The 17,109-nt window shown below is 44.1% G+C and overlaps 1 protein-coding gene across 2 annotated transcripts in view; it reads right to left on the bottom strand.

The window, feature by feature from the left end:
• The window catches only part of RNF150 (ring finger protein 150), a 285,623-nt gene extending 268,979 nt beyond the window's left edge, over window positions 1–16,644 (bottom strand). For both annotated transcript variants that reach the window (XM_055549671.1, XM_055549672.1), the window contains exon 1: window positions 16,126–16,644. In XM_055549671.1, the coding sequence (XP_055405646.1) occupies window positions 16,126–16,615 (490 nt within the window). In that variant the 5' untranslated portion in view covers window positions 16,616–16,644. The remainder of the gene's footprint in view (window positions 1–16,125) is intronic.
• Between the last annotated feature and the right edge of the window lie 465 nt (window positions 16,645–17,109).

Genomic DNA, 17,109 nt, shown 5'->3' with positions numbered 1-17,109 from the left:
TGACAACCGCAAACAGGAAACGAAGCAGAATATATTTGCATGAGTCAATGAACCACAATTATTTTAATGCATTGGTGACAGCCTGTGCTCTTCCAATATCTTAACCTCCTCAGAAATTTCACTTTAATGCCAAAATAGCACTTATTCTGGATTGCACAAACTGGTAGTAATTAGGTGCCACCTTTTCAAAGGCTAAATATAAAAATAGTGAGCAGGCTCATGGTTATGCTCTGGTTCAAAATGAATTCTAATTAGCTTCACTAAAGAAAATGGCTTGTTCTCTTCTTCCCTACAATGTAATGCCTTTTTCACACTCTAAGTTAATGAAACACAAAAGTCTTTTTATGAGTAAGACGCTCAGATATACTTAATATGGTACCTCAATAGAAAAAAATGCTGATGCGTTTCAGACAGCAGTAAGCCAAATTACGAGTCATTTAGGTTTACCAAAGAGAGTAGGACTTTCTAATTTGAAAGGATCGAGTTTTAATTAGGTGAGTGGTTTTTCAAGACAGAGAGGTCAAGAACATAGAAGAGACTAATGAGTTTTTCACCTGCAAGACTTTGGACTGTAATAAAGCATCACTTCATGTCTTTTCTGAGCACAGCCCTGTGAGAAGGAAATTGACTTCTCATGCATAGGTCTAGTGTTTGCTGCAAGGTGAGCCTTAGAGATGCTGATTATTTCCTTTAAACATTTGGTCGAAACCCCAGGTACCTCCCACCAAGTGGCATCCATGATTAAGCAGAACAATTAGCTAATATTACTGCAGATGAGGAATCATTCAAGACACTGGAGCTAGTTCCCAGAGGAAGGGGCTGGGTGCACACGGCACCTTCCCCCAGAAAGCTCACCGTCTAGCAGGAAAGACAGCCAGGTAACAGAATTAATCTCAGTGAGGTGGACATAATCACTGCATTTAGGAAAGGAAGAAAGAATAAAGTAAGGATATGCATTTTTTTGTATAAATAAAGTCAAACTGATAAAGATAGTATCATTTCATTGTTTCAGAGCTAAAAAGTAAAGTATGCAAATACACAAGAGATCAAATTCATTCTACAGCAACTGTCAACTGCTTCAATAAACAATTGCTTTAACTGATGCTTGTTATCCTGATTTCAGAGAAAACGTGAACTTTCTCTCCTGGTTCTCTCATTACGCAAAAGGCCACAACTTCTCATATCTCACTGGTTATTTCCTATTTATAGAGATAGACTATACAGACTATACTATTATACAGACTATACTATTACAGAGATAGTCTATTCATCATAAACTATACAGGTAAGGTTTACAATCAACCTCTAAGATTCCCTTCCAAGTAATACTCAGGTCCCCTTGAAGTATCATGACTACTAGATGTTCATCTTCCAGTAAAAACATCAGGTGGCTCTGTGTCCAGGTACTTCTCTCAGATTTTTGTGTTTGACTAACAGCTGACTCTCAAGCTGACATTTCTAATCCATTATCTTTAAAAATCTCACCTTGCAGAACCTCCAAAGCAAAGTTCCTCAGAACAGAGATGCATTTGCTTACAGGAATAGGGGGAGAAGGCATCCAGGTCTTAGATAAACTGGCAGGGTAACAGGAAGAGATCTCAGGACATAATGACTGTCAAGGATCAAGTTCAGGTTAGACAGCAGATGAATTTCTCAGCACAGGTCTGGCAGGACAAGAATCACTTTGCTGTTACAAGAGAAGAAATGAAGTGTGTAATCCCTCAAATTAAATCTTGCCTTCAACATAAGACAAATAAGGAGTGTGGAACATAAAGTCATCACTTCGTCTCCTAAGTGAGTGACGCACCTGAGAACCGTGGATGGGTTCATGTTGTACATTCACTTATCCATTCATATTTTCAATAGATATTTACTAGATGCCTTTTATGGGCCAGGCTCTAGGAACACAGCTGTTGATAAGACAAGAACCTTGCCACTGTGGAGCTTATATTTTCATAGGTGTGACAGTCATCAAGTAAATTATTGAAAGAAATAATATAATAATTTCAAGTAATGATAGAGAGCTAAGAAGAAAAATAAGGGAGGATAAGGCAAGAGAGTGAGGAGCAGATTAAGTTTTTTTAATATGGCCAAGGAAAACCGATGAAGGGGAAACTGAGCAGAGTCAGGACTGCTATGGAGGGGTGAGTCACGTAAATATCTGGGAGAAAAATGCAAAAGTTGAGAGTGGCAACTGGTAACTTTCCCTGCCCATGTGAGTAATAAAACTCCATGATTTTATAATTGTACTCTGTAGGAAGATATTTTCCTTGGAGTACAGGTGACAAAAGAGCAAACTGAATTTTTAAAAAGGAGTTGGCTAAACAAGGCAGAAACAGGTAAATGTCCACCAGACATTCCTCTTTGGGAGTCATTCTCACATAGTACAAATGCATAAAGAGATGCTTGCTGTGTGAATAATAATTCTATCCAAAAGTTGGTGGGGGAAAGAGGGTCCCAAAGGCCCTGAGGTTGGGGCAAGCTTGCCGGAGTAGGAATGGGAGCTAGACAGTGGCTGGAGGTGACACAGCAGTTGAAGCAGAGATGATGATGGCCAGGACTCGGTGGGTGATAATAAAGGTGGTAAGATGTAGTCTGATTCTGAATATGTTTCTTTTGAAACATAAGTAGACTAAACATGTATCTGATGCTCAGAGCTGTCCCTCATGCACTGTAAGCGTTCACAACAGCTCTGACGGGGACACGTGAGGCGCACTTCATACGGTGAGGCTTAGGTTAATCACGTGGCTCCTGTGTTTCTGGGCTCTCTCTGCCCAACACGACCACAAAGTCTTGGCGGCTCCTTTATCACTGTGCTCATTTTAGAATGGTGCAATCTCACTCTTACCAACTCAATGACATCAAACCTCTATCTTGAGCCGTATGTTGCTTTCTGTCTCGCAGGCAATTGGTTCAGGTCAATTGGGTACCAGAATCACCTTTTTCACCATCACCCTATACTATCCCCCAAACTTTGATGAGCAAACTGGGGTCCTTCCTATTTGGGGAAAATATCATGGTATTGTTAACTCTTTGGCCAGAGGCCTACCTCCAAGATAATGAACATTTAGCATATCAACAAAATATCACCCAACTCAATTAAAATGTCTAATAATTTCGGATTCATTATTGTATACACTTTGACTGTGTTAAAGAAGTTTGTGTACTTGCCAAGTTTGCCATTTGTTTCTCTTTGTGCTGCTCTCCAAAGTCTGGTGATTTTTAGTGAGTCACTAAATCATGTCTTGAGGTAATATGTAACTGTACATACTATCAGCTATCTAAAAAAATTATTTTATATTGGAGTATAGTTGATTTACAATGTTGTGTTTGTGTCAGATATTCAGCAAAATGATTCAGTTATACACATACATATATTTATTCTTTTCTAGATTCTTTTCCCATACAGGTTATTACAGAATATAGAGTTCCCTGTGCTATACAGTAGGTCCTTGTTGTTATCTTTTACATATAGAGCAGTTGTGTACTCAGCTTTTCAGCTGTGTCCGACTCTTTGCAATTCCATGGACTGCAGCCCACCAGGCTCCTCTGTCCATGGGATTTTTCAGGCAAGAATACTGGAGCGGGTTGCCATTTCTCCTCCATGAGATTTTACTGACCTAGGGATCGAACCCATGTCTCCTGGGTCTCCTGCACGGACAGGCAGATTCTTTACCACTGAGCCACCGGTGTTCCTATGTAAATCCAATATCCTAACTAATCACCCCTCCCCACCTTTCCCCTTTGGTAACCATAAATTTGTTTTTTATGTCTGTGAGCCTGTTTCTGTTACATAAATAAGCCCATTTGTATTATTTTTTTAGACTCCACATATAAGTGATATCATATTTGTGTTTCTCTGTCTTACTTCACAACTTAGTATGCTCTAAGTCTATCCATATTGTTGCAAATGGCATTATTTCATTCTTTTCTTATGGCTGAGTAATATTCCATTGTATATATATATATACCACGTTGTCTTTGTCCATTCATTTGTTGATGGACACTCAGGTTGCTTGCATGTTTTGGCTACTGTGAACAGTGCTGCAATGAACACTGGGGTGAATTGTAACTTTTCAAATTGTGGTTTTCTCTGGATACATGCTCGGTGTGGGATTGCTGTATCATATGGCAGCTCTATTTTTAGTTTTTTAAGGAACTTCCAAAGTGGCAATCAGTAAATTTTAAAAGTCCTTCTTTCATGTAAGGATTTTATATGGTCAAAGGAAAAAGCACTGTTTCTTTAAATACATGCAGAACCATGGGATAGGAGAACCTGAGGAAGACTCAAGATTCACCCACGGCGGTGGCTGTCAACCCTGGCGGCCCATCAGAATCATCTGGAGTGTCCCCTCCTGCCACCAGACAAATTACATCAGAATCTCTGCAGGTGGGACCTAGGAGTCATTTTTAAACTCCCCAGAAGATTCTAACGTGTGGCCAGGATGGAGAAGCACTGATCCAAACCAAGTTCCCCTCTGGGACCCTCCTGTTTATCACTTTCAAATGAAAGAAAACGAGATCCAGAGGGGGGAAGTGACTTGCCAACGGTAAAGCCAATTTGAGGCAGAACCACAACTGAAACGCGAGTTTCCTAATACCCCGTTCACTTTGCACTTAGCCCAGAGATGGAAGAACGGAAGGAACAGAGAGGGCGTCACCAACCGCAATCCTGATGATTCTATCACCGAGGCTTTACTTCTCTTTTAATTCTCCACCTTCTGTGTTCTGCCCTGACTGTCAAGCTAGTCCAGCTTGGAGCAGAGTGATGCAGAAAGCTGTGCCAGGGTCTTGCAACAGCACCAATGTTCATTCTGACAGATTCAGCTGACAGATACTCTTTCATCTTCAAAGGAGAGCCATTCTAGGGAGCGAGCATGTAACTGAAGACATCACTGCTGCTGCTGCTGCTGCTGCTAAGTCGCTTCAGTCGTGTCCGACTCTGTGCGACCCCATAGACAGCAGCCCACCAGGCTCCCCCGTCTCTGGGATTCTCCAGTCAAGAACACTGGAGTGGGTGGCCATTTCCTTCTCTAATGCATGAAAGTGAAAACTGAAAGTGAAGTCGCTCAGTCATGCCCGACTCTTAGCGACGCCATGGACTGCAGCCTACCAGGCTCCTCCGCCCATGGGATTTTCCAGGCAAGAGTACTGGAGTGGGGTGCCATTGCCTTCTCTGGAAGACATCACTAGACAGGCTTAAAAAAAAAAAGCTCTATGTCTGCACATGAATAGCCTTTGACTTACTAGTGCCATATTCTGGCACTTGACCTAAGAGAATCATGAATATACACCCATTTTTAGGCACATAAAGATTCTACAGCAGCACTGTTTAGGTAGGGGCAAAGTGCAAACATCAAGGAAGTTTCAACATGTGCCTTTAAATTTTAAAAAACTATAAAAACACATGTAATATATTCCCAGTTTGGTAAAAGGAAATATGTAACCACAAAGTGAAAAAACACTAGAGCTGAGTGAGTAGTTGAGTTATTGATGGTTATCTTCCTTTCTTTTTAAATGTCCTATATTTCCAAAATTTTCTACAAGGCATATGTCTTTCATTTTAAAATATATACATGTACACATGGATATTAAAGCTACAGGACAATAAACATATGCACAGAATTGTATTTGATTACAACATTTTTGTATGCCCTGATCCTTTTGCTTGTTACTAGTATGTCTTTTTTCTCCTGAGATGAGGGCATGAACCCGGCACTCATTTCATGTCATATTCTACAAGATGACTCCATCATTTTAACAGGAGACTCAAATTAGAATCTCCCTGACCTCATTTATACAAGTTAAAAGCTAAGAAAAAAAATGTTAGTGTCATAGAATATTTTTTTCATGACATGAGAGCAGCATGTTAAGAGAGTCCATCTTTCCAGTCTTATTTAACAGATCTTAAGGTTTACTGAGCACTTTCCATGCACCAGGGATCATTCTAGGCTTTGGAACTTTACCATGAGCAAAAAGCCTCTAAAAGCCCTCCTTCTTGTGGCCCTTACATTCTGGTGGGAGAAGACATGCTAAGGATAAGTAAAATGAAGCAGGGAGAAGAGCAGCGTGTGCTGGGGGAGGGGGGGGAGGGATGCTGCCATTCCAAACTGAGCAGCTAGGGAGTGCCTTAGTGATGAGGTCATGGAGAAGGGGCCTTAGAGAGGCAGCCAGTCCTGCTTATCTGGGAGGAAGAACATTTCATGCACCTTGGTAAATAAAGGAGGAAACACTTGACTAAAGAGAGGGGAAAACATCTTTTCTTTTCCACCATTCTTTGGGTCACTTGGAATTACATGTAGGTATAATCAGTTCATGGCTACAGAATGGTCAGATGAATAGCTTCTGAAGAAAATGAGGATCAGGGAAAATACTTATGGGAGAAAAAAGGCATTTGTACACTGACAAGACCTCTGAAAAATCTCAAATCCTCCTTTTCAATAGTGCTTACTGGCAGATTGTGTGTGTTAAAAAAAAAGTTATGATGGAGAGATACCAGACTGAATTGGTTAAGAAAGACAGTATTTCCTGGATCTCACCTAATATATATGCTCATTATATAGTTTTGCCTGGACATGAACTAGCCACACATTTAATGCAAAAACACTTCTTTTTCAAATCTCTATCATGAAATATGGGACTTCCCTGATGGCTCAGAAGGTAAAGAATCCACCAGCAACGTAGGAGACACAGGAGATGTGGGAAAAGATGTTCCTACATCAAATACAGAAAAGCCTAACAATCCAACATATAAGCTTTAATTTTATGGCAAATGATTCTTATTTCTACTGAAAATGATTTTCTAAATACTGCTATATCATGGAATAGATAAGATTTTTAAAAAATGATACCAGTAGAAATAAACTTATAAACAATGCTTTTGAGGCAGTAAAAGAAATTTAATTTTCCTCTCATATAGAAAAATAAAAGAACTAGATCAAATCATAATCATTAATATTTTTATTTCAATCTATAAAGCACACTTATCCTATCATGAGTTAAACTGCCAAGTGATTAACCTCTCACAGCTTAAAATAAAAGATTATAGTACACCTATGGACAAGGTTTCCATTTAATACAACCACTGTTATTGCAGCTTAGTGGAAGAACAATCACACAGCACAGGCAGTTTTATTTCTCTGGTTTTATATTACCAACAAAACCCTCCAGAGCTGACATAAAATGAAAGTCAAATTCTATTCAGATTAATTCAAATTTAGCAACTCAATTTACATGATAAAATACACAGAATTTCAGCATATCATTTCAGTCACTCGGTAGTAAGTGAAGGTCCTCCTTTGAGTATATACAAAGGATAAACTGAAGACTTTCAGGGGCTATCAAAATATTAAGTTCTTTATGCACCAAGTTTCATGTCCAAAAAATCCAACAATTATGGTCAAGGGCTTCTTTTTCAAAAGCTGAGACTGGTTTTTAAACACATTTGCATTGCATCAGAAGCATAATCATTCCTTTCTAAGAAACTAGAAGAATGAGTTATAAAGCGCAAGGCTCTTTATGAACCTTTCCAAATTTCACAGTCATAAAATTCCTTCCATTTTGAGAAGCCAGGGGATTTTTAAGAATAGACGCATTGGGAGAGATGAAGACAGGATTCTTACTAAAGATTAAAAGGTAAAGACAGGATTTTATGATCTGAAGTGAGTAAACAAACCATACAGTTTCTTGAAATGCCCAGACCATATTAAGTTACATTACCAATAATGTTATTTAACACTGACACTAAATTATGGCTTTTAATAACAGAGTCTGGAATTTCTGGCTATTGGGTATCCACCTGCCAGCAGAGAGACAGGTGAAGAAGTACAGTTGAGCACCAAATAAAGACAAAAATACTAAGTAGGGTGGATGGGATTCTTTTGGCCTGGGAGATTAAGACCAGGCATAAATGGTAACTTTTCCATATGTAGCTTAAGAGGGAAATGAAATGGAAACTGAGGCTGTTAAGAAGTTTAAATATAGAAATGATAGAGCATCAGGGGCTCTCAGGCTTGGGAAAACCCTTCGGTCACCCCCATCGGAACTCTGGGCATAAATCCTGTGTTCAGCTCCCACCTGAAGGCAAGAGAAGATTTCACCTCCCAAGAAAACCTCTTCCATCTCTCAACAGCTCTAACTTTATAAACTGCTTTTTCTCCTTTGCGTAACCAAGTCTGCGTTCTATAACTTCTCCTCACTAGTCTTGGTCTGTCTCCATAAAGCTGAGGCTCCAAATACATAAGCCTCAGAGCTGAGGCATGCGGCACACAGGAGCAGGACAGGCCCAGAGCCAGGACATCCACAGTGATGGGGCCTTGGGCCAGATAACGGGCACACTGTTCACCTAATCGGCCAGTCACTTCTCTGCCCAGACACCGTGCCCTGTCATCAGATCTCATGAGGAGTCAGAAATGTGATTTTTCGTAAAAGTATCCTGGTTTTTTTAATGTATAAGGAATAAACTGCGGTGTTCAAATAGCTCTTGACACGCAATGAATCCAAACTTCTCTATTTATAAGTGAGAAACCTGAGGCCCTGGATTGAAAGTGATGGATCAAAGCCAAATGGTTAATCAGAGGTTGCTCTGGAGGAGGGCAGCCCCAACACAAAATCCCATCTCTCCGTCACAAAAATGCAGTCTGCAAGGCCATGTGTATTGGGCTGATAGATGTACTGGAGTATTCAGAAATGAGAATCAGCTTTAGATCACTTCCTGTCTCCACTAGGAAGTCACCACTGTCCACAGCTAGTTTGTAGGGTTTGAGCAGCGGCTACAAGCACAGACTCAGGAGACAGACTGCTCAGATGTGTAAGCCTGGCTCCATCACTTACTACCTGCATGATCAAGTCACTTCCTCTGTCTAAACCTCAGTTTCCTGATCGATGAAAGACAGTTAAGAACAGTACCTATAGCTCAGCGTGATTGTGGGAATTAAATGAACTGATACACAAAGTGCTTACAACATGCCTGACACAGAGTAAGCAGCACACAGGCAGTATTATTACTACCCAGAGAGAGGGCTACCATATGCTGAAGAGGGGTAAACGTATTAAAGGAAAATGTAAAACAAAACGACACAAAGATATCCTAAAAATAAGAGCTCTGCAATAAATTCAAGCAGCTAATTACTTTACAGAGGCTGTAAAGGAAGGCTTCCACACTTACAGTAAATGTAGCATGGACCCACACATTAAAATCTTAGCACCCACCTACACAGGAAAGAGCCTCAATAAATCTCCTACATTTTTTCCTCCAACCTTGGAGAAGGCCCTAGAATACATGAGATATACCCCCACTCTGGGCTCCTCCTCGCCAACGGCTAAGCTTGTTTTTCAGATGGTTACTGCAACCATCTCCTCCCTCCCTCCCTCCCTCTCTAGGTTATTACTAGGAATCCAGTCTCTCAACAGTTCTTCCTAGATGACTGGATGCTTAGTTTTCTCCTTTCCCTTTAACTGTGTACTAGCAAAAGACAAAAACATAGCAAACACACTCTTCAAAAAAGTTAAAAAGAAAATGCATGATTTCTCCAACATTGTAACTCGGACACTCACCGCCTCCATACACTTACAGATGTACCAGTGTTCACCATATAAATATATACAAACCATACATAGGTACATCTCGTATTTCTCTGATGAGGCTTCAATTTAAGTCACAAGAAAGCACAATTACAGGAGGAAAATTCTCAAATGTTCACCCACCATCAACAGGAGCTGGGACACCCGGTCTCAAATCATAGAAACCACAGAGAGAAACTGGCATGGCAGCTTTGACATCTAAAGAGAAGAGGGTGAATGAAGAGCTCTTTACTAAGGCTGCCAGGGCCACTGTGAGCCTCTGGGGGTCTGGGAACCCATGGAGAGGTTCCTGTCACCATTCACAATGCCTATAAGGGTACACGTATTGACAGCTCCTGCCAGCTACAGACACAAGCACTGTACACCTATGAATTCATTTAATTTCCATAGCCACCACCTGAGGCTCCCCCATTTCACAAATGAGGAAACTGAGTTCTTGAGAGGCTTATTTGCTCAAAGATCCACAGTGAGAAAATAGCAGAGCCAGGACACAAACTCAAGAGGCTGGTGAGTGGCCACATTCCTAACTTCAGTTCAGTTCAGTTCAGTCACTCAGTCGTGTCCAACTCTTTGTGACCCCATGAATCGCAGCACGCCAGGCCTCCCTGTCCATCACCAACTTTTAGAGTTCACTCAGACTCATGTCCATCGAGTCAGTGATGCCATCCAGCCATCTCATCCTCTGTCGTCCCCTTCTCCTCCTGCCCCCAATCCCTCCCAGCATCAGAATCTTTTCCAATGAGTCAACTCTTCGCATGAGGTGGCATTCCTAACTTACCACTTCCCAAAACAGCCTCTGGGCTTCCCTGCTAGCTCAGATGGTAAAGAATCTGCCTATAGTGTAAGAGACCTGGGTTTGATCCCCAGGTTGGGAAGATCCCTTGGAGAAGGAAATGGAAAACTACTCCAGTGTTCTTGCCTGGAGAATCCCATGGACAGAGGAGCCTGGCGGGCTAACAGTTCATGGGGTCGCAAAGAGTCGGACACGACTGAGTGACTCTCACTCAATACAGCCTCTCGAAATTGCTGATACCACTTCCCTTAGAGTGTACTTCAAGTTTCACAGGCATCTGAGCAGCTCCGAGGAGGTCATTTGGGCCTGGCTGCCTTTTCCTGTACCTGGCAGAGTAGTTCTGGAGCTCTCTGATGGAGGCTGCATTCCTACACAGCTTTTCACGCAAGCCCTCCTACTGCTCTTTCACAAAGGAAACATGGGGAGGAGCTCTACAGCACTAAAGATGCAGTTCCTCATATTCTTTGAGAGGGGGCATAAAGAGTCTCTGGTCCATGGGCTTTTTTTCCCTTCCCAACTGAAAGAGGTAGATCTCTTACTATTTACTAACCTCCTTTCTTCTTTAAGACAAAACATGGATGAGCTGAAGAAAACAAATAATGGTGAGCAAGGGGGGAAGGAGCAAAATGAAAAGTAGACAAAGAATTGCTTAGTTTCTAAGTCGTGTCCCACTCTTTGCAACCCATGGACTGTTGCCAGGCTCTCCTCTGTCCATTAGATTTTCCAGCCAAGAATACTGGAGTGGGTTGCCATTTCCTCCTCCAGGAGATCTTTCCAACCCAGGGATTAAACTCACATCTCCTGCTACAATATTGTAGGCAGATTCTTTACCGCTGAGCTACCAGAGAAAGAATTAAGATGATGTTAAAAAGTAACTCTGGGGCTTCCCAGGTGGTTCAGCAGTAAAGAATCCACCTGCCAATGCAGGAACTGCAGGAGCCGTAGGTTCAATCTTTGGTCAGGAAGATCTTCTGGAGGAGGAATGGCAAGCCACTCCAGTATTCTTGCCTGGAAAATCTCATGGACAGAGGGGTCTGATGGGTTACAGTCCATGGGATCACAAAGAGTCAGACATGACTGAGTGACTGAACAAACATGCAAAAAAGTAACTGCTAGTCATCAGGGATAGCATACTAGATATACTAGATAGCACATTAAAAAGGTCTGCCAACAAAGGTCTGTCTAGTCAAGGCAATGGTTTTTCTAGTGGTCATGTATGGAGGTGAGAGTTGGACTGTGAAGAAAGCCGAGCGCCGAAGAATTGATGCTTTTGAACTGTGGTGTTGGAGAAGACTCTTTGGACTACAAGGAGATCCAACCAGTCCATTCTGAAGGAGATCAGCCCTGGGATTTCTTTGGAAGGAATGATGCTAAAGCTGAAACTCCAGTACTTTGGCCACCTCATGTGAAGAGTTGACTCATTGAAAAAGACTCTGATGCTGGGAGGGATTGGGGGCAGGAGGAGAAGGGGACGACAGAGGATGAGATGGCTGGATGGCATCACTGACTCAATGGCCGTAAGTCTGAGTGATCTCCGGGAGTTGGTGATAGACAGGGAGGCCTGGCGTGCTGCAGTTCATGGGGTCACAAAGAGTCGGACACAACTGAGCGACTGAACTGAGTCATCAGGGACATGCAAAGGAAAATGGCAATGAAGACACTACTTCACAACCACCAGGATGGGCAAAATCAAAGAGAATGACAAGCGCTGATGAGGATGGACAGAAACTGGAACACTCCTACACTGCTGGTGGAAATGTGAGATGGTGTTTCTTTGGAAAACAATCTTACAGCTCCTCCAAAGGTTAAACCAGACAGTTGCCATATGACCCAGAGGTTTCACTCCTGGATATGTACCCAAAAGAAACGTCCACACACAAACTTCTACATGAATGTTCACAGCAGCATTATGTACAATAACCAAAAAGTAGAAAGAAACTAAGCATCCACTGTTTGATGAATTTTTAAAATGTGGTTCAGTTCAGTTCAGTTCAGTTCAGTCGCTCAGTCGTGTCTGACTCTTTGCAACCCCATGAACTGCAGCACACCAGGCCTCCCTGTCCATCACCAACTCCGGAGTTCACTTAAACTCATGTCCATTAAAATGTGGTATATCCATACAAAGAAATGTTATTTGGCAACAAAAAGCAGTGTAGTACTAATACATGCCACAGCACTGACAGATTTTGAAAACATTAAGATAAGTGAAAGAAGTCAGTTACAGAAAAAGCATATTACTTGATTCCACTCATATGAAATGTCCAGACTAGGCACATGGAGACAGATAGGAAATTAGTAGTTAAATAGGACTGGGGGACTAGAGAGTAATGAGGAGTAAAAGCCAATGGACATGGGGTTTCCTTTTGGAATCAGTTGTGAGGGTTCTACAGCTCTGTCCATAGAGTAAAAGCCATTAAGTCGGCCACAGGGGTGAGGAGGAAGAATGAATTGGGAGAGTCGGATGGACATATGCACACTAGCCTGTGCAAAATAGATAGCTAGGAAGAAGCTGCGGTGCAGCACAGGGAGCTCAGCTCAGTGCTCTGTGATGACCTAGAGGGGTGGGATGGGAGGGTAGAGGGAGGCTCAAGAGGGAGTGGATCTATGTATACTTATGGGTGATTCGCTTTGTTGTATAGCAGAAACTCATACAACATTGTAAAGCAACTATACCCCAATTTTTAATATATATACACATATATAGAGAGAGTGAATTCTGTGATACATAAACTCTCTCTCAAGAAAGCAGTAATATTTTAAAGAGATTTTTAAAACTGATTACAAACTAAAGCTACTAATCTATCCCAGGAGAATTTGGGTCTTTGTGAATGAGAAAACCATAACTGCAGAAGTGTTAGAAACCCAAAATCATAAGCCAGTAAAGAAAAAGCAGAAAGGTAGGCTCTATGGAAAGGGAAAGGGAAAATGACTTCCATTTAACTGAATTTCAAGACAGTGGGCGTATTGGTGTCACATCACCCCAAACTCACAGATATTACATGATGGGTTGCATAACACTAAATTCAGACTTTCTCCTCACCTGAAAGTGATCAGTGCCAAAAATAAAGGATCTGGAGAAGAGGTGAGAATTTTTTTAAAATGTAAAGCTGATGTTCACTTTTTAGAGACTGAACCAAAAAGTTCACGAACGTAAGGAACATCTGGTATACTGCATCCCATGTTCACAAAATAAGAATATTTGATCTAAAACATACACCTAAGATACGTTTCCTAAGATACGACTGAGTCAGAATTCTGAATTCAACTAGAAAAAGTAAAGCCTTCAGGTTCTCGAGCTAAGTGTAACACACTGACAGCCAGAGCAGCACTGGCACAGGTTCAGGTTCAGGTTCAGGCAGAAGAAGTTCAAAGTGAAAGGTCTGCCAAGCTACCAGGTCACAGATCTCATAATGAGACTTTAGCAGCCATCAATGCAATCGCTGACTAAAGTGAATCCAGTCCCTAATGTGGCGATACATCAAATGATACTATGGAATTCTCATGGCTCTTAGCAGTGACAATGTAAATGCATTTTTGGAAACAGAACAGCTAATAGAGAATTTCCTTGACCTTTTTTAGTCTAAATTTCAAACTATTACCAAGGCCTTTATTTATTCCCACTACATCTTAGTCAAGCATCATTTTGTGTGGGAAATCTGTTCACTGCTTCCTATAAAAACAGATGAGCCATTAATTGATCCAGTGTGTTGGCAGTTTTTTTTAGACAGAAACAAATGATGCCTCTTAACTTTGTGTTTGAAGCTGAAGAATCTGATTTCACGCACATGCAAAAAAAGAGACATGTTTAAAGGATCCTGCAAAGGCGACTAACAATCTTCTTGAGGTAAAGAACAAAAACAAAAACCCTTCCTTCATGCTCTCCCCATTGAGGTTTAGATATTAAATGTGTTTCCCAAGATCTTTTACATGATTTAAAATGCTCTTCCACAGTCCTCCAAATCCTCGACTATCATAAAGTTTATACAGGGCTCTTATGATTCAACCTCAAAGTACCATCTTTTTCACCTACAAAACTGTTGAGCTCAATAAAGTATATCAAATGGTCCTCAATGCTCTATATTAACTTTTTAAAGAAGTTAACTGCCCCTTCCTCCCCTTCATTCATTGCATTATTTTTTACCCTGAGTTAGAAGTACTGTGCCCAACTCTGTGCGAACCCATAGACGGCAGCCCACCAGGCTCCCCTGTCCCTGGGATTCTCCAGGCAAGAACACTGGAGTGGGTTGCCATTTCCTTCTCCAATGCATGAAAGTGAAAAGTGAAAGTGAAGTCGCTCAGTCGTGTCAGACCCTCAGCGACCCCATGGACTGCAGCCTTCCAGGCTCCTCCATCCATGGGATTTCCCAGGCAAGAGTACTGGAGTGGGGTGCCACTGCCTTCTCCGGAACCTTCCCCACCCCACCTGTTTGCAGCAGGGTTAAGTTCCTTGTCTGTAACAGCTGATGTTGACCACCAGGGGCAAACCCACTGTATATTTCCCTAATAAGTGACAGGAGCTCTGTGAATGAAAACTTGTCCCCAAAGAATGCATCCCTCCCCCAATGTGGCCAAAGCCTGCTACTCCATTTCAGAAGCGTAACTGTTTAATTTCTTTAAAAGCCAGATTTTAATAATGTCTTTGATCTGGTGACTCCAGTAAGAAAATGCATCTGCCACTTTCACTCCCTCTTACTCCCTCCCTGATGCCACAGCCTCAAACCCAGCTTCTGGCAAAGAGGGGGCAAGGTTCTGGGGGCGCACAGAAACAAGAAGTAACCCTGAACTCAAGGAGGCAAAGCTGCTAAAATGAGCTGCTTTTGCTAACAAACCTGGAGAGGACTTTGCTGTTTCTACCAAGGAAGCACTGTTATGTCAGGCACACGGAGAAATAGTGCGTCTTAGAGCAGTCATGGATTTCCAGTCTGGGCACCCGGCGATCTTTAGGAAAACATTATTTCTACCGTGAAATCTCCTTTTTGCCCTAAAGGAAATCTTCAGTATACTTAACCTCCCAGGCGGGGGACAAGGATTGCAATACTAGAAAAGTAGGCATAACTTTATGGCCACTATGCTCTTGTTGGCTTGTGAAGGATTGTTGATCATTTACCATCGTGCCTGACTGTCAGGCTGTCCGGATGACAGCTTGGCAGAGCACCGGATTTTCAGTATTATTTATGACGTGCGTCAACCCAGCGGGTGGCGCGGGGTGGGGGGTGGACTCTTAATCTCCCACGAAGAGCTGAAACCCTGAAACCCGACTTGAGCAAGTTGGCGGTGGCCAGCGCCAGCATCAGTAATCCTACCTTCCTCCTGATACAGAAACCCCGGCATGAGGAGTATACCTGATGCATACATACAAGATCAGATCTCCGGGTCCCAAACAGATGCGAGGCCAGTCACTAGCCCACAGCAACATCCGAGCCCTGCCCGCCCCCTCCTCCCCCTCACACCCCACCTTCCAGATCCTCCTCGGAAAACTTGGGCCCCCTCGGCCAACCCCTGTCCGAGTGGCTCCGTGTTAAGTGGAACGCACTCCCTGGTCCCCACAATGCAGTGAGTCCTCTCTTCTTTGCAAATCCCACGAAGTGACGCAGAGCGAAACTTAGTAGGTCTAGGCAGCAGAGACGCGTCTTTAGCAAAGCACAGACTTCCCAGAAAGGAGCGAGGAGGCAGGCGCTGGATCCTTCTCGGCGCCTCCACCCGCCCTGGGCTCCCCGCCCCCGCCCCGAGCCCGCCCGGAGCCCGCTTACCTGCGTGGGGCATGGTGATGGTCTCGTTGGTGTTGGAGCCCACGTTGAAGATGACCACGGCGGAGGCGTTCTGCAGGAACGCATTCCGGATCTTATCCCTGTAGGTGCAGTTGCCCTTGGGAATGAGGGCTATCCAGTTCTTGCCATGGGCCGGGGCGGCGAACTTGGTGTTGGGGTCGCAGGCCAGACGGTCGTGGGCCGAGCTGGCCATGACCACCTCCCCGCGGGCGTCCTGCTTAGGCGAGTGCTCCCCGTAGCGCCCGCACTCGGTCCTCTCGGTGTGCAGCTCGGCGGCGGTGGTGCCGCCGCCCGCCGCCCCGGCCCCGGAGTCCGGCGCGGGCTCGGCGTAGGTGATGTTCACGAAGGCTGTGTACCATTCCTCCTTCTCGGCCACGGTGAAGTCCAGGCAGACCAGATGCACGAAACAAAAGGAAAGCAGCCATGTTGAGAGAGCCAGGCTGCGGCACGCTTGGATGAGAGACATTGCCATCTTTATCCGCCGGGGCCCCCTCCCCGCCCCCCGCGCGCTCCCCCCCGCGCCGTCCCTCCTCCCCAGCCCCGGCCAACCCCGGGCCGGCCGCTCGTCGTTGTCCTCCTCCTCCTTCTCCTTCTCCTGCTCACTCCTGGGCCCGGGGGGCCGCGGCCGGGACGCGCAGCCGCCGCGGAGACAGGATTCGGAGCGAGCGGATGGCGCCGGCCCCTTCCCCTTTCAGCCGGAGCGTGGCGGTTGCATCTCGCTTCGCGGGCGCCGGAGGGGCGCGGGCGGAGGGGGCGCTCAGGGTTTGCGGCGGAGTCCGGCTGCCGAGCGTCCTGCTCCTTCGCCCGGCTTCTCCTTCTGGCATAAGGGTGGCAGGGGACCCGGGAGCGTGCGGGGTGGCGGCCCGGCGCCCTGCAGCCCGGGCGGGGACGGGCGCGGCTGCTCGGAGACCCGGGTGCCGGCGAGGTGTCCCAGTCGCCGTCGCCGAGCGCTGGGGCGAACGGGTC

The sequence above is a fragment of the Bubalus kerabau genome, chromosome 16 (assembly GCF_029407905.1).
Source record: "Bubalus kerabau isolate K-KA32 ecotype Philippines breed swamp buffalo chromosome 16, PCC_UOA_SB_1v2, whole genome shotgun sequence".
Taxonomy (NCBI): domain Eukaryota; kingdom Metazoa; phylum Chordata; class Mammalia; order Artiodactyla; family Bovidae; genus Bubalus; species Bubalus kerabau.
Note: the sequence above shows the minus strand (reverse complement) of the source record. Positions and strands in the feature narration are given on the sequence as shown.